Source organism: Medicago truncatula, chromosome 5, assembly GCF_003473485.1.
Source record: "Medicago truncatula cultivar Jemalong A17 chromosome 5, MtrunA17r5.0-ANR, whole genome shotgun sequence".
Taxonomy (NCBI): Eukaryota; Viridiplantae; Streptophyta; class Magnoliopsida; order Fabales; family Fabaceae; genus Medicago; species Medicago truncatula.
The window spans coordinates 1,114,063-1,135,770 of NC_053046.1; the positions used below are offsets into that span (position 1 = coordinate 1,114,063).

Below are 21,708 nucleotides of genomic sequence, written 5' to 3' on the forward strand. Positions count from 1 at the left end.
GAGATAAACGACAGTTTATGGGGCATAATTCAAAACTCTTGAGAAGTCTTTTGTTGAGTTGTAGTGGGACTATTACATTACACGACCTTAAGCTTGCCGAATAGCTTTCGTTTCCTTCAATTTTTATTAAAGTTGTCTCTCAATCTGCGATGTAGCTTGTGCACAATGACTCTTCGTCTACTTGTTCTCTCCAACCCAACTTCATCGAGATCACCCATCTCCTTTGAGTTTCTAATTAGAATGATTTGATTCACCATATCTTCTGTGAAGCTAATAGTTGAGATGATCTCCTCGCTGATTTGAGACTCTTTGAAAGTTTCTACTTGACTATTTATGGGTGGGTGTCTTCACGACTTAGTCTTAAACTTCATTCTAATTAGAGATGTGATATTTGAACAACCTAAAAAAGTTATCAAGTATGCACACGGTACCATTGTAATGTAAATTTCGACATGCACACAAATCAATGCAAAGAAAGAAAGAAATAAAAAATGAAAAAATTGGTTGCAGAGTAGTAATATACGGTGTAGGACAACTTATATGTTGTCAAATTATCATTTCTTATAAAAAAATATTGTTTTTTAAAAATACAAAATATTCGTTATAAACATTTAACTTGATTAGAACAATTTTTTCAACACATTTGTTTTTATTTATGTTATAGATGCAAAGTGAAATATTTTTTAATATTTATTTAAATACACACTGTATCTCATAAAAAATGTATACAGTTAAATTTAAAAGCATCTATCAAGATGTTTCTATTTATATCGTAAAATAACGTGCTTTTATTTATGTAAAAAAAATAGCATAATAGACCGAGTCATATAACCGAGTTATACGGTTGAATCTGATTCAAATTGTGTTGTTCGACCAACGACCCAATGGTCAATCAGTATGATTTTTAAAACTATAGTTGATATATCTAATTAAAAACTCTATAATTTCAAAGATTAAAGTAAAAAATTTATTTTAAAAATTATGCATTCAAAATATTGAAACAACAAAAGATAACATTTTAAAAATAAAATTGAACAATTATTTATATTTTTGAATACTTAGAACTTGAGATAGCTAATACTATTCTTTTTTATTTAAAAAAAAGATCTTTAAAAATGTGAAAATAATTTTGGGGGAGATTCTAGTAAATAAAAATTGTTATTTTAGGTTGTAGCAATAACTTGTTTGCCACGACCCCCTTGTTCATTTTCAATTTCAACACAAAAGGGTTTGGTTTTTCTCTTCTTCTTCTCTCAAATCAAACATAAACAACAACAACTCGAGTATTCATTCATCAGAAGCAAGAAAAGCATGGAGTGCGTTTTCGGATTAGTTGGTAATGGTTTCGCAATCGTGGTGGCTGATACATCGGCGGTTCACAGCATCCTCGTTCACAAATCCAACGAAGACAAGATCATGTTCCTCGATTCACACAAACTCATCGCTGCTAGCGGTGAACCCGGTGACAGGTTTCAATCTCTTTCATCTTCTTCTCTTTCTAACTAATTTTGAATTTGATTCTGATTCATTCCTTTTTTCACTTTTCAGGGTTCAGTTTACTGAATACATTCAAAAGAACGTTGCTTTGTATCAATTCCGTAATGGGATCCCTCTCACCACTGCTGCCGCAGCTAATTTCACTCGTGGCGAGCTCGCCACCGCTCTTCGCAAGGTATTCAATTTCTAACCCCCCCCCCCCGTTTTTTTTTTTTTTTTTTGTTTACCTAATTTTTAAAACCCTAATAATTGTGTTGGATAGAGATATGGTATGTGTTAGAATATCATGAGTTCGTTTGATCCATGTGGCCGACCTCACTTACTGAGACAAGACTTGGTTGTTGTTGTTGTTGTTGTATTTTTTATTTTCGAGATTGATTCTAGAGGGGTATAATTGATTTTGACGTGTTTAGGTGTTCTGAAGTAGAATTGATTTTAACTTGAAGCTAGGATTTGTAGCTTTTGACTTCTATAATTGTTTATAGCCTTGAATTTAATGTTCAACCCACTTTTGCATAAATGTATCCAAACAAATTACTTAACATTCAACTCACTTTTCTCCAGAATCACACTTGAGAGAATCCATGAAAAGTTTAGATGGGATGAATTTGAACAGTAAGAGATCACACTATACTCTCGTGTGAAAATCACATTTTAGAAAATACATTCCTGTATTATTGTTTATGTATGTGAGAGTAGATCAATAAGCGAAGAAAGACATCTCTGTTATAGCCATCGTAAGTGAGAGTAGTCACTTTCATGTTAGTTCCAGCAGGTTCCAAATCAAAGAAACTTTGCCAGTTGGTAGTTGACATGCGAATGGTTTGGTTATTCAGTTTGAACAAGAATCTCTCACGTATAACGGATGCAAACACACAGTAAAGTTCTTTCGCCAGTGACTTATTGTATTTAGGCTTAATTGGACTTTTGGTCCCATAACTAATTTGTTGTTTACATATTGGTCCCATAACTCGTAAAATCAACATTTAGGTCCCTCAACGTTTTCTCCGTTCATCAAAAAGGTCCCTGACTGTTAACTTTAACCCCAAATGTCTATGGTAGACCAACCTTAAGAGTGGTCCACCATAGATCTTATTAATTATTTTAATTTAAACCGTTTGATCTTTTTTTTAAATGATGACCAGTGGATTATGCAAGTGTATTTTATCTTACGGTGAGTCAATAACAGCTAATTAATTTTTCCTTTCTTCATCTTCTTCCTCACTCTTGTTCATCATCTTCAACATCACATTCATCAACATCATCATCATCTTCATCATTTACCCAGAAAAATCCAGAAACATCAACCATCATCAACAACAACATCATCACCGATTTCTGTCAATTCCAAACACCACTAATTCAATTAAAACACCATTATCAAACACACGGCCACTTTAAGGAAAAGAAGGGAAATTTCAAAATTCAGTCCCACTCCCAAATTATTAACAACCCCAAATTCTCCTTACGTTCAATCCAAAATCTGAATCATGAAACATAGATGAAAAAACCAAATCAAAATCAATAACCAAATCCAAACTCAGTATTGTCCCACAACAACAAAATGCAAATCCAGTATTGTTTAATTTTAATTTAAACAAGGAAAAAAAAAGTCAAATATAATGCAATGTTGTTCTATAAGACGAAACCAATCCTTCCTCTACAAACTCTCGCCACCACCGTTCTCACACAACCGGCGTTGTCAAACAACCACCGACGTTTTTTCCATCTCTAAACACCTTTTTGGATCTGGGTATGAAAGAAAGAATGAGGAAAGTAAATATGGGTTTGGGCATGGGAGCTGGAAGCAAGAATCTGGATATGGTGGGATAGAAACTTGGTGGTGTTTAAATAAGAAAGTGAGAAATAAGGAAATTGTATGAGGAAGAAGCAAAAAATACCATTAAAGTAATTGGTTAGAGTTAGAGTGGGGTCTGACGCAAACAAGGAAGGAAGGATAGAGTGTATGCTTTGAGATTTTGGTTCGGTGAGAGAAGAAAAGGATGGTGGTTTGGTGGATGGGTCTGGAGAGGACATGGTGGTGTGGTTTGGTGGGTGGGTTTGGAGAGGATGATTGGGTTTAGAGAGATCTGGAATAAATGATGGTGTTGATGAAGATTATGTTGAAGATGATGAATAAGAAGAAGAGAGAAGATGATGAAAAGTAAAAATAATTAGGTGTTGACGGTTAACTATTAAATACAATGGGCATGTAATCTAATGGTTAAAATCAAATCAATTTTTTTAGATATTATAAAACTAACGGAGGGGACCAAACTGGCTAACAGAGAAAAACAAGAGGAACTGAAATGTTGATTTTACGAGTTATGGGACTAAAATGTTAACAACAAATTACTTAGGGGACCAAAAGTCCAATTAAGCCTTGTATTTATTATTCAGCTCTATAAACTTTTCCAACCCCTTGAAGCTCAATAACCCTGGAAACTGAAAACCTATGTCATCAGCCACTCTGAGATCAATAGAGAGCTGAGTCATGAGTTTACGAGTGTCAAATTTCTCTTGATAATCTTGAAGCTTAGTGACATGGAGAAATTTTGAGATTTGAAAAATATTGGGGTTAGAGGAACCACCTACTTCAGTTTGTGAATCTCTATTACCAATTGACCTAGGTACAGGCCCTCTTGCTCTCTTACCAGCCCTTAATTGATCCATTGAAGATGAAATGAAGAAGAGAACCGAAAATACCTTTGTTTGAGAGATAATCTCTGTAGAATGACATGCCAAAGTTGAGAGAGCCGAAAACTACTCCTTAAAACCTGAATTGACGAGTAGTAACCCAAAAAACCAAGCTTTGGATGGGAAGAGATGGGAACCGAGCGAGAGATGATGGTATCCAAGTTCAAAATATCCCTTTTTATTTTTTTATAATTTTTCTTTTTGTTTACCTTACTTGTTTTTAAAACCCTAATAATCAGTACTATCCTCCCTCATACATATGCTCTATTTTGATACCATAGGCTGCCTATCTATCTATACAACAACAACAACAACAATCTAGCCTTAATCCACTAAGTGGGGTCGACTCATTGATTAAATTACGCCATAATGTTCTATCATAAACCATTCCGAGGCCATCTATAATTGCATTTTTTTCTCATGCTGGTTTCATGGGTTGATCTAATGTTAAAGTTTAGGCTAAAATATGGTTTTGGTCCCTGCAAATATGCCTCGTTTTGATTTTAGTCCCTGTAAAAAAAAATTGTTGTTTTTGGTCCCTGCAAAATCAAAAGATTTTGCAGGGACTATTTCTCTAATAAATGGGTTCAATCATCATGTGCCACGTGTGCAAATCATCACAAAATTGGAGCCAGGGACCAAAACCAAAATGAGGCATATTTGCAGGGACCAAAAACAACAAATTTTTTTTGCAGGGACTAAAACCAAAACGAGGCATATTTGCAGGGACCAAAACCATATTTTAGCCTAAAGTTTAATATCTGGATTTAGTTTATGTTAATTGGGATTTTTTGTACACAAAAGATGTGATGTCTCACCCTTCAAAAGGAGAGAGAAACACATGAAAAGTTTAGATGGGATGAATTTGAATAGTGAGAGATCACACTTCTCTCATGTGAAAATTACACTTGAGAGAATCCCTTCCCGTATTATTGGTGTGTATATTTGATTCTAGAGGTGTATATTTGATTCTAGAGGTGTATAATTGATTTTGACATTTTTGGCTGTTCTCAAGTAGAATTGATTTTGCTTTCAAAATTGATTTTAACTCGAAGTTATGATTTGTAGCTTTTGACTTCTATAATTGATTTTAGCCTTGAAATTAATGCTCAACCCATTTTTACACAAATGTATCCAAATATAAATCAATTTACATTCAACCTGCTTTTAGCTACAATCAATTTTACAAAATTTATGTCGCTGTAGAACCAAACGCACACTTGGACTATTCTAAAGTTGAATCTCTTTCTCTATGGCTGGAGGATAGATATATAAATAAGTAACCCAAAATTATGACTATTGTAATGGATAGAAATATTACTTGTGCTACCTTCGTTATTTTGTTGTTTCTTACTAGTACTATATAACTTTGGTCTAGGTGATGAGATAAGTATGAACTTGTAAGTTGTAGCTACTGCATCTCTTGGTCGTTTATGTTGGACTTACAACTCAACTGACCCATATGAACCTAGGCATATACTCCAGTATTTTGGTTGACGGAAGTTTGATTCTCCTGTTCTGTTCAGGAATCTTAAAGGGCTTTCAGGATTATCATATCATTAGATTTTTTACGCTACAGATTAATGTTTTTTTTTTAATAAAACCATCCCAAAACACATAAGAACACAGTGTGCAACCTCCATCAACAACCTAACACAGTCCGTTTATTAGCCACAACCTATTTCCACCATCATTATCACTCCAAAAAAAACCAAAGGAAAATTACCGTGCCACCATCTGTGATCTGTTCATTGAGTTGCCCATTCAACCATTTTTGCAAGTCTGAACCAAACTTAATAAGGCTGCAGGTGGGGTCCTGGTGGTGGAAGGGAATGGGAGACACGGCCACCCAAATTTGGAGAGAAATAGGGTTTGAATGACATGGGAATTAAACTTTTGATTATGTTATTTATCAATTAGTAGGTGTCTGAAATAAATTGTGATATCCTAATAGTTCCTGCTTAATTGTCTTAATTTATATGCCATCACTAATCATCTTTTTATTTCCTTTCCAAAAAATCTTTTTATAGGACTTTCTCTTCTTTCTTTTGCTGTCAGTGCTGGAACCTTTATTACCAATAAAATGATTTTTTGGAAAGGAAATGACTAGTGAACTTCCAGTCACATGCACAGAAAAAGAATATCGTCCCCCATGACCATGGGCGACATAACACACTATGACTTACCTATCCGGATATTGATCCGTAGAATTGTGGAAAAGAATTAAAATATGTTGTTTTGCTGCAATTCATTAACCATGTTGCATTGTGATTATAGATAACGAGTTTATTTACACGTGAATTTGGTTGGTTTTCTTCAGAATCCCTACTCTGTGAACATCCTTCTTGCTGGTTATGACAAAGAGACAGGCCCATCACTATACTACATCGACTACATTGCGACACTTCACAAGCTTGAAAAGGGAGCTTTTGGTTATGGTTCTTATTTTTCACTATCAATGATGGACAGACACTTCCATAGCGGAATGAACGTGGAAGAAGCAATTGATCTTGTTGACAAGTGCATTTTGGAAATCCGATCAAGGTTGGTTGTGGCACCTCCAAACTTTGTTATCAAAATTGTTGACAAAGATGGTGCAAGAGAGTATGCATGGCGTGAATCAGTCAAGGACACTCCTGCTTCAGCTTGAGTCAATCCTGTTCCTTATCTTCATCAAAAACTTCTTTACTTTCGCCTGAGCGTTAATGTTTCAACATTTTGTTTTCACTTTATCTTAGTGGTTTTGAGATATATCTGAAAACCATGCATGGTCTCTAATGGTCGAAAGTAAGACAATTTCTTGTTTGAATTAATATGTATGACTAGTCTATATTCATATTTGTGACAATGCATGATATTTTGTAGCTCAATACGGTAATTTTGAAAATTGAAGGGATGGAAGGTGCTTTAGGGCATATAGGTTGAGTGAAAAATGAAACGAGGTATTTATGCTTGTGCGAATGTTACTAATTATGTTGTAATCTTGCGAACAACAATAAAATGTTTTCACTATCAATTGTCGGCTGCGTAACATCAGATGTAGCAGTCTTAGTATTAGACAGAACCAACGTTCTACTCTTGAGGTCATCAACATCTATGAAGGATGTCGTCTTAAGATTCACATATTTAACCTAATATTTTATAATCTACCAAAACAAATAACCAAAATAACGATACAAATCAGTGAGATAGATAAATTATTTAGTCGAAAAAATATTAAATTTACCATTAACCTTAATAACCAAATTAACAATACAAATCAGTGATTAATGTGATGTTGAGGTCAACAACTTTTGTAGTAGATGTATGTTATTTGAAGACGAGACGTTTGATTTGCTAAAAAAAATAAGGACATGACAAAACAATTTAAGTTGTACAATGTTTGGTTGTTAAAATGTTTTAGGAACATGACAAAATGGAGGACAAAAGACTTGACGAAAATTGAACTTTTTGTATAAGAACAATTTCTTGTTTGATAAAAAAAAAATATAAGAACAAAAACAAATTGTTTAAAGTACAATTATTTTTTTGAGGAGTCTTGTAGTGTTTTTTTTAAGGGTACCACACATATTTTATTTATGAGAAATGATATTTGTACGACTATTTTGTTACAACTTTTGTACAACTTTATCTCTCATACTCACATTATGTTTTTATTATCTCTCTACCTTTTTTTTTTCTCTCTCTCTCTCTCTCTCTATTGTTTTTGACCAATGAGAAGAGAGAACAACAAAGTTGTTTGTCTCAAAGGTTGTACCAAAATGGTTGTCAAAATATCACTACTCTTTACTCCCTCCGTCCCAAATTGCATGCCACTTTAGAAAAAATATTTGTTCCAAATTGTATGTCACTTTAGAATATCAATGAAACATTTTTTCTATTATTCCATCCGGTCCTATTTACAAGAGACAATTTACTTTTTAGATACATAAAATAATTTATGTATTTAGTTTAGGTTCTTGACTAGATACATACATTATTCAATGCATCTAAAAGATCAACTTTATCTCGTAAATAGGACCGGAGGGAGTATATCCTTAACTATTTATTATGAAGGTGTGAAAAACACAAGAAGGGGGGGTTGAATTGTGTTTTCTTTTTCTCTCTAAAAATACTTCTTCTGAAGAAACTTCAGAAGCAGTTTGTGAGTGCTTCTGATGAAATAATCAGAATCAGATTGCAGCGGAAAAGAACAGAGCAGAGAAAAGAAAGACAAAGACACAAGCAGTTATCCTGGTTCCTTCCACAAATCGGAAGTAGTCCAGTCCCCCTTGCACTTCCAAGGAGATTTCACTATAATCACAAAGATTACAAATACTCAATACTCTCTAAGTATGAGACTTCTCAAAAATGCTCAAGCACACACGCAAGAGTCTTCCAATGCTCAAGCACTAAGCAAAAGTCTTCTAATGCTCAAGCACGCAGGCAAGAGGCTTCTGATCAAACAAAAATACAATGAATTAAGTTTGACTTGAACACTTGATATACAATCAGTGGTGTTCACAATACAATACAATTAAGACTCTAGACTTTTGAATTTCTAAGATGTATCAAATCAGTGCAGAAATTCAGTGTGCTTTGTAGAATCAACTTGACAGAGTTTTGGCGCTTTTTAACTTGTGTATATCTCTCTCTACAATCTTCAAGTCTTCACTCCTTTATATAGAGGCGTGAAAGAGACGTTGAGATAATTAGCACGTCTAAAGAGTCGTTTGAAATCCTTTGATCATTCACCAGTAATCCTTTGCCTGATTTGGGTGTAGTCCTTTGAAGAATTAGCTTCAAATTCATTCCCACTTTGAAGGCACAAATTCTGCAGACATAGCTGTTGTCTTGTCTTGTAGCGTGGACAAAACAGAGTAGTGGAGGTAGTGGTTGTACACTTGTACTTTGTCAACTCTGTTAACGAAGGACAAATGCTCAGCGCTGTCCAAATGACCGTTGATACCTTCCTTTCAATTCTTCGTTCTTCTTAGATGAGATTGAAATGAGAAACAGCTACTTTGGATCTTCAGTTTGAATATATGGATTAAATGTAGCTTCTGGTGATGACTTCGCTTCTGATGAAAACCTTGCTTCTGATTACCTTCTGCTTCTGATGACGTCATCACTTCAGATGCACTTCAGCTTCAGAAGCACTTTAGCTTCAGACGCAGTTTTCTTCAGATGCTTAGAATTTCTTTTTCTTTCCATTGTTCTTCCAAGACCTATTGAAATAACTTGAGTAGCCTTTGGTCCTGTACACTTGAACAATTATTAGCAATAACCAATTGACAATTTTTAATACCTTGTTATCATCAAAACTTATTAAGGTTCATTGTGAAACACATTTTGTTCCAACAATCTCCCCCTTTCTGATGATGACAAACAATAGTATTTAAAATGTTCAATTGTTGTTAATCTAATTAATAAGTTGACTTCTGGGATAGAGGTTTGTAAGCTCCCCCTGAGTCCAATAGATCTTTAAGGTGAGGTTTGTAAGCCCCCCTTGAGTTCTATTCTTATTAATTAAATTTCAGTAAAAAAAAAAATACTCATAACATATCAGAAGTATTAAAAGGTTTAGAAGTGGTTCTGAGCAAAGTTCATAAAAAAAACTTAATCAAGTTATTATAAAGGGGCTCAGAGCCTTAAAATACTATACATCTACTCCCCCTTTTGTCATCAACAAAAAGTAAGTAAAAACAAAAGAAAGAGTTTCAAAGCAACAAAAGTATAAACTTTAAAATACAGTGTATCAGAGCAAACAACATTAAAATGCAGCAAATATTATCAGAGTACAAAGCTTGTAAAACGTGTGATTCAGAAGCAATGATAACATTTATAATAGACAAGTTAAGATACAAAGTCAAAGCAACTAGAATACTTAGAGGAAAATATAAACAAGCAAAAATTGGGTGTGCAACTAAGGTTTGGCTTGCTTATACAACTGTTCCAATAGATACTTAATTTGCTCATCCTTCTTCTGAAGTTGTTCATCCTTTGCTCTCAGTCTACTTTTCAACCCAGCATGAATTCTAGCAGTCCTTGAAATGTACTCATTGTAACGCCCTAGTTATTTATTTAATTAATTTTAAACTATGTGGAGTATATATATATTTATATATGATGGTTTGGTGATTTATGTGGAGTATATGCATATGCTTATATTTATATGTGTGATTTTGGGTGATTTATATGGTATATTATTTTATTATATGGTTTATTTAATAATAATTAGAATAAGTATGAAATATTAGTTATTTTGGGGTTAGGGGAGTTATTTAATATTTATTATAATTAAAGGGAGTTAAATGAAAATAGAAGGGAGTTACAAGTAATGGGAAGTTAGGAAAAGAGAGGTTAGAAAGCTTTGTACGTAAAAACTGACAAGTTGGGAGAAAAAGAGGAGAAGACCAAGTTAGAGCCAAGAGTGGATTTTTGCTGCACATTTCTTCTGCAAAATTAAGGTAAGGGTGGGGTTTACTTCAATGGTGTAGAATTTAAAGTCTGATTTTGAGTTTAACAGGTTTTGGTAAAAATTGGGGATTTTGGGTTTTATGTTGAAATTGTGAGTTTTGATGTTGTAAGCATGAATTTGATGTTAGAAATAGGTTCTAAGTGTATACAGAAAATTAATTTGCATCTGTAAACTGATTTGGGGAGTGATTGGAAGAAAAATGGGATTTTTGGGAAAAACCAGATTTCTGCCCGTACAGAAGTTCATCGCTCGCCTCGCGAGTAGCTGTGCTCGCCATGGCGAGTGAGCAACTTCATAGCTCGCCTCGCGAGCAGCCCAACTCGCCATGGCGAGTAAGCCCAGACAAAACTTAAATTTTGAAAGTTGTTATAAGATGTTTTGGGGATGGTTTAAGGTACCTAGATGATAATAAAGATGAATGGTGAAAGTTTTAGGTTAAAAAGATTAATAGGGAGCTTAGAATTGGAGTTTGAGTGAGAAAATGTCACTTTTTCCCGAGAGTACCTGATTTTCACTCGCCTCGAGTTCGCCTTGAACTCGCCATGGCGAGCTAGTGTTTTTGTGAACTCGCCATGGCGAGCAGATGTGCTCGCGAGGCGAGCTACTCAGTTCCTGAATGTTGATTTTCGTGCATGAATGGTAGTACCTTAATGTTGTTGTGTTGAGCATAGTTTCATGTAATTATGCATTATTGTGGTTGATTTGATTGCTGAATTGATGAGTACTGATGATGAATGAAATGTATGCAAAGTATTGAATCATACATGTTGTTTAAGTGGAGTCACATGGAGTTGCATTGCATGGTCAGTTGTATGTAGATATACACAAGTAGGTCCATTGCATATGCATAAAACAGCGGTGAGGGCTTCGGTCCTGGAGTACTAGTTGCTCAACAGCGGTGAGGGCTTCGGTCCTGATGAATGCTTTAACCATTCAAAAGCGGTGAGGGCTCCGGTCCTGATTGGTACCACATGCATAATGCATCTCATTCAGAAGTCTAAGATGGTGTCTTAGCAGTGGTCATGTCATTTGCATGAGTCTCGGTTGTTCTTTTAGTTATTATCTGGTTGATGTTGATGTTGGATATACATTCATATATACATGTATTCATTGTGGTCTTGGTGTATTGTTGATGTTGTTGAAATTATGTACATTGAATACAGACCTGTTAAGTGGATGATTATGATGATGTTGTTGTGGCTTGTGAATAATTATGGATATTTGCAAAATGTTTATATTTTGAAGTAATAGGGTGTTAGATTCATTTGATGATTTTAATATCTATATTTATTGTTGTGAATCTCACCCCTTCTGCTTGAAAATGTTGCCCTTCCTATGGGTAACTTGCAGGTGATCCTGAGTAGTCGGTGGTGGCTCAAGAGTCGTGTCTAGGGCTCTGATACGTGGGATGGGAACTGTCATTTATGTTCTTGTTGTTTCTTTTCCATGTATCGAATTTTGGATTTGTGATGTGGAACCTTTATTGCCTTTTGAACAATGTTGTTGAATTATGCTAAGGCCTTTAATGCCGTAGGATGTTGTTGGATTGAAAACTATTCCGCTGCTATGTTTTCATATTTTATCAAGTGGTTTGATTAAATAGTTTTATTTTCTATTTAAGAAATTTTGAAATTGCAATGTAGCATACCCGTTTGGTGAAATATTCTGATGATTATTGTTATTTGTTTACTTTTGGGTAACGGGGTGTTACACTCATCTTCTGGATAGAAAGGAGTGTTGGCTAACAAAGGCACATAATTCAGCTCTTTCACTCTAGCTGCTTCATGCATATCATCCAACATTCTCTTCAGCATTGCAGAGTGAGATGAGACACATTTTGTGCTCAGTTGATCCAGCAGCTCATTAAAATCTTTCTTCAGATCCATCCATTGATCTTGATAGTGAATGGGAGGTACAGGAACTGTTCTGAGAAGAATCAGTGTCTGAATCTCATCACTAAGCCTGATAAGCTGATCATCTATATACTCAGATTCTAGGATGGTGTCTGGGATTGGTGTTTGAGATGTAGAAGGTTTATTTGAGGCTGTTTGATGGTCAGAAGAGGTTAGGTCAATTATTGGTGGTTCTGGTTGTTGTTGTTGTTCTGTGTTAGTTTGGTCTAGGTTAGAAACAACCTGTTCAGGAACAGTTGGTTCAGGAACAGTTTGTTCTTGGTCAGAAGCGACTTGTTCAGGAACAGTTTGCTCAGGAATGGTTTGAGTTTCTGTTTGTTGGTTTTCCAAAACAGTCTTTTCAGGGACTGTCTTAGAGGCCTTTGTAGGTGTAGGTTGCATTTCACCACCTAAATGTCTTTCTAGATTGTGAAGGGTTGAGGATTCTTGTTGTTGGGGGATTTCTGAAGTAGTTGCTTCTGAAACTACTTCAGAGGCTTTTTGTGGAGTTTGGTCATTTTGTGGGTTTGTTTGGTTAGGTTCTTGGTTGGGTTCAGGGTGTTGTACACTAACAGCTTCTGGAATTTCTAGATAAAGTGGGTGAGTAGCAGGCAAATTGAATTTCTCATAGATTTTAATTCTGTTCTTAGAAAATTCAATTTGAGTTTGCTCATAGTCAAATGTTCCATTGTCTGTTAGTTTGGTAGGTTTGGTATTTAGAAGTTTTTCTATGTGTTGACTAAGGGGTTGGTCATCTGATTCAGTGGATGATGATGAGGGTGAAGAAGGAAGGTCAGGAATCTGAGTACTGATGTCAGTTTTCAGTGATTTACCTGAAGAGTGAGCTTCTGGAAGAGCTGGTTCTGAAGAAGTAGCTTCTGAAGCTTGCTTGTCTTTCAAAGCTTGAGAAAGCAGCTTCACTCCCTCCTGAACATTTTCCTTTTCAACCTCAGCAGCCAACGCAGCAAACTCAGCAGCCTTCTCAGGAGCTAGCTTATACCCTGCAGCCTTAAGTTGTTCCTCTCTTTTCTTCTGCTGTCTCAGCTCCTTCAACATAGCCATCCCAGTTCTAGTATAATTTCTAGCATATAGCCATTGTTCTGCTGTAGGAACATACATTGGCATAACACTAGACTTATTCTTAGCCTTTTTAGCACATGGCTCTTCTTCTGGCTGTTCAGCTTGATCTTCTTTGCTACCTTCAGCAGTTTTTAGATCTCTTGTTCTCTTGTTTCTGATGGTTTGAAGAGCAGCTTCCCTAGCATCAGATTTCTTGACTTTCTGTTTCTGAACATCTTCTTCAGAAGCAGGAGCTTGTTCAGAAGCAACAGCTTGTTCAGAAGTAACAGCTTGTTCAGAAGCAGAAGCACTAGCTTTGGATTTCTTTGGCTTTGGTGCTGCAACCTCAACATTTGTCTCTTTTCTTGTTCTCTTGGAAGGTTTCCTTTTTGCTTCTTCTTCTTCCAAGTACTCTTCCTTAGTAAGAGGTTTGCTTTTTGATTTTCTGCTCTTGGCAGCAGGAAGAACATCTCCAAACATTTTTTCAGGAACATCTTTCAGACTGATCTTTTCTCTTGTACTTTCAAAGTGATCTCTGATAAAGTTCATCTGAACGTCCAGAGGTTCTTGCTTACAGATGGGAGGAAAGTTTGGAATCAAAGCTGATTTGGCATCAGATGCCTTCATATCTGTGGGTAGCTTCTTAAGGTCTTTTACATCAATCAGATGCATGGACCTCAAGGTTTCTCCATTGATAATTTTTCCTCTAACAGTTCCCAACTGTTCATCTGTGAAGAAGTTTGCCTCCTTCAGCATCTTGATGATCCCTCCTTGATGAAGAATCTCAGAGAGTAGCCTTCCATAGGGTACCCAACACCTATTCTTTAGCTGGCTCTCTCTGAGCTGTTGTACCATATGCCTGAAGATGTATCTGGGCACATTAGCCTTTACACCAGTTAAGAAAAAGTGTAAAAGGATTTTGTGTTCCAGAGAAGGTTGATCACTACCACCACCTTTTGGTAGTAGGTTGTCATTTTGAATTTTCAGCATCACCTTGGTCTTGGCATTCATATCAGCATAGGCGAAGTCCTTGACCTTGTTGTAGAGTGTTTTGTTCACAATATCATTCCAGGGGCTGTCTTTGGGTTTAGTGATTCCAGCCTTATAATCTCCTTCTGCTGGTCTTCTGAGGACGAAAGCAATCACATCCTCATTGATCCATACAGGTATCCCCATGATGCTTGAACGTATCTGGGTTTTAGTGAATGGTTCCAAGCCCATTTCTTGTCTTGATTTACCCTTGAGTTCTGGATAGAGAAGAACTTTTCCATCTTCTTCCATCTTAGCAGCATCTCTATCAAAGATACTGGCTCTAACCCAGAAATGACGAATCAGAGTTTGATAGGTTGGTCCGTTCAGAAAGTTGAAGTAGCTTCCCAAGCCTTGCGCTTCATAGAAGCTTCCAATATCGCAGTTATGAGCGGCCAAAGAAGCAAAATCTACTGGGTTCTCTGATTGAATCTTTAAATCTCATTCCTCCAAGGACATGGTTCTTCCCTTAATCACGTAGGCAGGAGCCTCTTCTTGTTGCATGTTAGATGATGAACCAGGTGCAGAACTTGAAGATGCCATTTGAATGATTGAAGATTGAAAAGGGTTATAGGGTTTTTGAAGTTTCTTAACAGCGAAGGTTTGAAATGAAATGAGAGTGTGAGTTGTGAAGCGAGTAGTGTGTGTTTTTTGCTTAAGTGTATTTATCAAAACGTTTGCAATTCAAAAGAGACAAACAAACATAGCATTAATGACAAATTGGGGGCGCGTGTTAGTACGTTTAAAAGCAAATAAAACATCATTGCCCTTTTTGTTATACTCCAATACAAATAGACCACGTCAGAAACTTTTCAGAAAACCAACCTTTGGGTAATGAGACAGCTGTTACACAAAGTAACTGCCAACGTTCCCACTAGCCAGCCATTCAGAAGCAAAGAATACCGCTTCTGAAGTTTTAGTGCTGACGTCGTCTTCAGAAGCACATTTTCCTCAGAACCTCAGTTAAGAGCTTCTGATGGACTAAATGCTTCTGAATGGACTAAATGCTTCTGAATGGACTTCAGAACCAAACTTCTTATTCAGAGGCAAGCAAATTTTCAATCAGACACGAAGTGCATGTTCAAATTTTTCTTAATAAAATTAAATCTTTCAACAGATAAAGGTTTTGTAAATATATCAGCCCATTGATGTTCAGTATCAATGAATTGTATATCTAAAATTCCTTTTTGAACATAGTCTCTGATAAAATGGTGTTTGATCTCAATATGCTTGGCTCTAGAATGTAGAATTGGATTCTTAGACAAACAAATAGCAGCAGTATTATCACAAAAGATGGGAATACTGTTAGCATTAATCTGATAATCTTCCAACTGATGTTTCATCCAAAGTAGTTGTGTGCAACAACTTGCAGCTGAAATGTATTCTGCTTCTGCTGTAGACATAGCAATAGTTGCTTGTCTTTTGCTTGCCCAGGATATCAGATTCTTTCCCAGAAATTGACAATTTCCACTGGTTGATTTTCTTTCAATCCTGTCACCAGCATAATCAGCATCACAGAATCCAACCAACTTATAATCTAGGGATTTCCTATACAGGAGTCCAAGATTAGTTGTTGCTTTCAGATACCTGAAGATTCTCTTAACTGCAGTTAAATGAGATTCTCTAGGATCTGATTGAAATCTTGCACACAAGCATACACTGAATAAAATATCAGGTCTAGATGCAGTGAGGTATAACAGAGAACCAATCATACCTCTGTATAGCTTCTGGTCTACTACTGTTCCAGTATCTTCTTTGCTTAAGATGCAGGTTGGATGCATTGGAGTGTTCATCACTTTACAGTCTTCTAGCTTGAACTTTTTCAGAAGCTCCTTTGTATATTTTGTTTGATGAACATATACTCCTTCTTTACTTTGGTTGATTTGAATTCCAAGAAAGAATTTCAATTCTCCCATCATGCTCATTTCAAATTCATCCTACATTAGCTTAGAAAATTCTTTGCAAAGAGATGCATTAGTAGAACCAAATATTATATCATCAACATATATTTGCACAATCAAAATGTCTTTCTTAAGAGTCCTTCTGAAGAGTGTAGTGTCAACTTGTCCTCTTTCAAAATCATTTTTAATTAAAAAATTACTAAGTCTATCATACCAAGCTCTGGGAGCTTGTTTCAAACCATATAGTGATTTCTTAAGTTTATAAACATGGTCAGGATGTTTAAGATCCTCAAACCTAGGAGGTTGTTTAACATACACTTCTTCTTCAATGACACCATTAAGAAAAGCACTTTTGACATCCATTTGATATAGTATTATGCCATGATTAATTGCATAGGATAAAAGTAACCTGATTGCTTCCAATCTTGCAACTGGAGCAAATGTTTCAGTGTAATCAATGCCTTCTTGTTGACTGTAACCTTGAGCAACAAGTCTGGCTTTGTTTCTGGTTACCTCTCCTTGCTCATTCAGCTTGTTTCTGAATACCCATTTTGTTCCAATAATGTTCTTCTGAAAAGATCTGGGTACCAGATCCCACACATCATTTCTCTGAAATTGATTTAGCTCTTCTTGCATAGCTAATATCCATCCATCATCTGAGAGAGCTTCTTCAACAGTTTTAGGCTCAATTATTGAAAGCAAACCTATCAAAGATTCTTCTTGTCTGAAATGAGATCTTGTTCTTCTAGGACTATCTTTGCTTCCAATGATTAGCTCCTCAGGATGTGAAGATTTGTGCTTGAATTTTGGTTGAATAACCTGCTGAGTGTTATCTTGAATATCCTCAGAAGCATTTTCATTCTGTATTACTGGACTAGGTTCTGCTTCTGAAATAGACTCAGCTTCTGGAGTAGTTTCAGCTTCTGGACTAGATTCTGCTTCTGGATGCTTTTCAGAATCAGAAGGTTGATCAGATTCTGATGCATCTTCAGAATCAGTTGCACCTGCATTACTTTCACTTTGCTCTGGGATTTTACTTCCAGACTCTCTATCATCAAATTTAACATGCATAGATTCTTCAACACAATGTGTTTCTGAATTATACACTCTGTACGCCTTTGACCTTTCAGAGTAACCTAAAAAGATTCCTCTTTGAGCCTTGGCATCAAATTTCTTCAGATAGTCTTTAGTGTTTAGAATGTAACAAGTACATCCAAACTGATGAAAGTAAGAGATATTGGGTCTTCTTCCTTTAAAGAGTTCATATGCAGTTTTCTCCAACATAGGTCTGATATAGATCCTATTTTGAATATAACATGAAGTATTAACTGCTTCTGCCCAGAAATGTTTAGCTAAATTGTTTTCATGGATCATGGTTCTGGCCATTTCTTGTAAGGTTCTATTCTTTCTCTCTACAACCCCATTTTGTTGTGGAGTTCTAGGAGAAGAAAATTCATGGAGAATCCCATGTTTTTCACAAAAAGATTCAAATGGCTCATTTTCAAATTCATCATCATGATCACTTCTGACTTTCAAAATTTTCAATTCTTTTTCAGATTGTATTTGAGTGCAGAAGCTGCTAAACACTTCACATGCATAGTCTTTACTTTTAATGAATTTTACCCAAGTCCATCTGCTGTAATCATCAACAATGACTAATCCATATTTACTTCCATATAATGATGCAGTGTTAACTGGTCCAAAAAGATCAATATGGAGTAATTCTAAGGGTCTTGAGGTTGATACAATGTCTTTGGATTTGAAAGAACTTTTTACAATTTTCCCTTTCTGACATGCACCACAAAGTGCATCTGAATGATAATCAATGTTAGGCAATCCTTTTACAAGGTGTAACTTGCTAATTTTAGAAATTAATCTCCAATTAGCATGTCCCAATCTTCTGTGCCATACCCACTTTTTATCATTCAATGACAGAAGGCAGACTACCTTCTGATCAGCCAGATCAGAGAAATTAATTTTATAGACATTCTCAACTCTATTTCCTTTGAATGTAATGGATTTGTCATCCTTGTTGACTAGTGTGCAGTTGGTCTTACTGAACATTACATCATACCCATTGTCACAAAATTGACTAATGCTCAATAGGTTATGCTTCAGACCATCTACTAGCCACACATTATTAATTGAAATGGAGGAGTTACCAATAGTATCTGTACCAATGATTTTTCCAGTTTGGTTGCCACCAAACTTCACTTCTCCTCCATCTTTCATGGTGAGAGTAAGGAACAAAGCTTTCTCTCCAGTCATGTGCCTTGAACATCCGCTGTCTAGGTACCATGACTTTTGTTTCTCTTTTGCCCTTAGGCACACCTGCAGTTTTAACCAATTCAGATTTAGGTACCCATATCTTCATGGGTCCTTTTGGGTTAGTTCTGGAGGTTTTACTTTTCCTCCCTTGTACCTTGAGGTGAGTGCTGGATGGCTTCTGATCATTCAATACTTTAGGTTTAACACCTTTGGGTATTGTTTTCTCAGAAGCAGTAGCTGCTTTGTTCTTCTGATCCTTTGGCTTTGGGATTTTAGATTCTGGTTTAATCAGATTCTGAGGAACAGGTTCTGATCTTTTCAGAATTTTAATCTTTTGAGTCTTAGGATCAGATTTTGTCATAACCTTAGACTTGAGTTTTTCTGGCTTTGATGTGATCTCAGCCTTCGAACCAGAAGCTTCAGGTTCTGACTGAACACCAGTTACAGCATCTGTACCTTCAGGCACAAAGGTGGATTTCAGTCTATCCTTGATACAATCACAGTAGCTCTTGAGACTGTATTCTTTGGATTTCTCCTCAGAATATCCAATCCCTTTGCTATTGTTCTTGTATGTGCTGTAGATCATAGAAGCAACTTTGCTTCTGTCTATTCCAGCCATAATAAAATCATCCAAGGCAATCTCATGTTTATTGCCTGAACCTTTATCACATTTTTCTTGTAGCTTCTGACAAAGAATCTTGAGTCTATCTTCATATGTTGTTGATATGAGGTTAAACCCTTTGAGTTCTTCTTCAGAAGCTTTCAGTTCTAATAGAGTTGTCTTTTGTTGTTTCATCAAATCAACATATTTTTCTTTTAAATCTGTCAACTCATTGGTTCTGTGTTCAAACAGTGATAAAAGTTCTTTTAGAGAATCAACAAGTTCTTGTCTAGAAATTTTGGAATATACCTCATTTTCATCTTCTGAATCTGATTCAGCTTCTGATACTGCTTCTGATGATACTGTTGCCACTAACCCCATGGCTGCCTTAGCATCATCATCTGCTTCTTCTTTATCAGAACCAGATTCACTATCCAAATCTTCCCAGGTCGCCATCAAGCTCTTTTTGATTTCCTTTCTGAATTTACTAGAGCTGAAGCTTGATTTCTTGGATTTGCCTTTAAACTTCTCCTTCTGAAGATCAGGGCAATCAGCAATGAAATGACCAGGCTTCTTACAATTGAAGCATCCCTTCTGATCTTCTTTCTTGGAGTTCTTGTAGCTACCTCTCTTGCTCAAAAATTTCTTTTGCTTCCTTGCCAGATACTCAAGCTTGTTGGACAACATAGCCATCTTTACAGATTGATCTTCATCAGAATCTCCATCAGGTGATTCTTCTTCAGATTCACTGGCTTTGTAGGCTTTGGCAGATTTTGAAGTCTTTCCTTTAAATGGTAAAGCAATGGATTTACTCTTCTTAGAGGTTTCATGCTCATTTAAACTCATTTCATGCACTTTGAGTGAGCTAACAAGATCTTCAACACTTAAAGTATTTAGACCCTTAGCTTCCTCAATAGCAGTTACTTTGGGTCTCCATCTTGAAGGCAAGCTTCTCAAAATCTTACTAACATGATCAGAAGCAACATAGCTTTTCTTCAGTATTTGCAATCCAGAAACTAAAGTTTGAAATCTTGAGTACATTTCTTCTATACTCTCATCATCCTTCATTCTGAAAAGTTCATACTGATGAACTAGCATCAAAGCTTTAGCCTCTTTCACCTTCTTGCTGCCTTCAAAGTTTGCACATAGTGAAGCAAACATAGCCTTCGCAGTAGATTTGTCACTCATCTTCATGTATTCGGTGCGAGGTATAGAAGCCACAATGATTCCTCTTATCTTGTGGTGTTTCTTATAAAGCTTCTTCTGAGCAGGAGTATGTATTCTTCTGTCTATAGCAGCTCCTTCTTCATCTAAATCCAGATCATCAACTCCATCTTCCAGTATGTCCCATAGCTCTTCATCCAATCCCATGATAAAGCTGTACATATTTGTTTTCCACCATGAAAACTCTTCTGGATCTCCATTAAACTTTGGAGCTTTTCCAGAGTCTGTTTTCTTGTCAGCAGTATCATAGTCATGCTTGACACTTGTGTATTTTGTAGTAACTGATTCCTCTCCTCCAAACATGTTTTTCTTTTTAATCTTGAAATGTCACACGGTTAAGTGCTTATGATAACAGAGCAAGCTCTGATACCAATTGAAGGTGTGAAAAACACAAGAAGGGGGGGTTGAATTGTGTTTTCTTTTTCTCTCTAAAAATACTTCTTCTGAAGAAACTTCAGAAGCAGTTTGTGAGTGCTTCTGATGAAATAATCAGAATCAGATTGCAGCGGAAAAGAACAGAGCAGAGAAAAGAAAGACAAAGACACAAGCAGTTATCCTGGTTCCTTCCACAAATCGGAAGTAGTCCAGTCCCCCTTGCACTTCCAAGGAGATTTCACTATAATCACAAAGATTACAAATACTCAATACTCTCTAAGTATGAGACTTCTCAAAAATGCTCAAGCACACACGCAAGAGTCTTCCAATGCTCAAGCACTAAGCAAGAGTCTTCTAATGCTCAAGCACGCAGGCAAGAGGCTTCTGATCAAACAAAAATACAATGAATTAAGTTTGACTTGAACACTTGATATACAATCAGTGGTGTTCACAATACAATACAATTAAGACTCTAGACTTTTGAATTTCTAAGATGTATCAAATCAGTGCAGAAATTCAGTGTGCTTTGTAGAATCAACTTGACAGAGTTTTGGCGCTTTTTAACTTGTGTATATCTCTCTCTACAATCTTCAAGTCTTCACTCCTTTATATAGAGGCGTGAAAGAGACGTTGAGATAATTAGCACGTCTAAAGAGTCGTTTGAAATCCTTTGATCATTCACCAGTAATCCTTTGCCTGATTTGG

At 36.0% G+C, this 21,708-nt stretch overlaps 1 protein-coding gene across 1 annotated transcript; it reads left to right on the forward strand.

Annotated features, from left to right (window-relative positions):
* The first annotated feature begins 1,177 nt into the window (after window positions 1-1,177).
* Window positions 1,178-7,111, forward strand: LOC11443159 (proteasome subunit beta type-2-B). Its single transcript, XM_003610725.4, has 3 exons — window positions 1,178-1,469; window positions 1,549-1,672; window positions 6,515-7,111. The coding sequence occupies exons 1-3, from the start codon at window positions 1,312-1,314 to the stop codon at window positions 6,842-6,844; spliced, it is 612 nt and encodes a 203-aa protein (XP_003610773.1). The 5' UTR covers window positions 1,178-1,311; the 3' UTR covers window positions 6,845-7,111.
* The last annotated feature ends 14,597 nt before the right edge of the window (window positions 7,112-21,708 follow it).

Bases quoted from the DNA above. Each gene is read 5' to 3' on its own strand.
- LOC11443159 (XM_003610725.4), top strand. From the start codon at position 1,312: ATGGAGTGCGTTTTCGGATTAGTTGGTAATGGTTTCGCAATCGTGGTG. The intron at 1,470-1,548 runs GTTTCAATCTCT...TTCACTTTTCAG, and splicing joins AGCGGTGAACCCGGTGACAG to GGTTCAGTTTACTGAATACA. The intron at 1,673-6,514 runs GTATTCAATTTC...GGTTTTCTTCAG, and splicing joins TCGCCACCGCTCTTCGCAAG to AATCCCTACTCTGTGAACAT.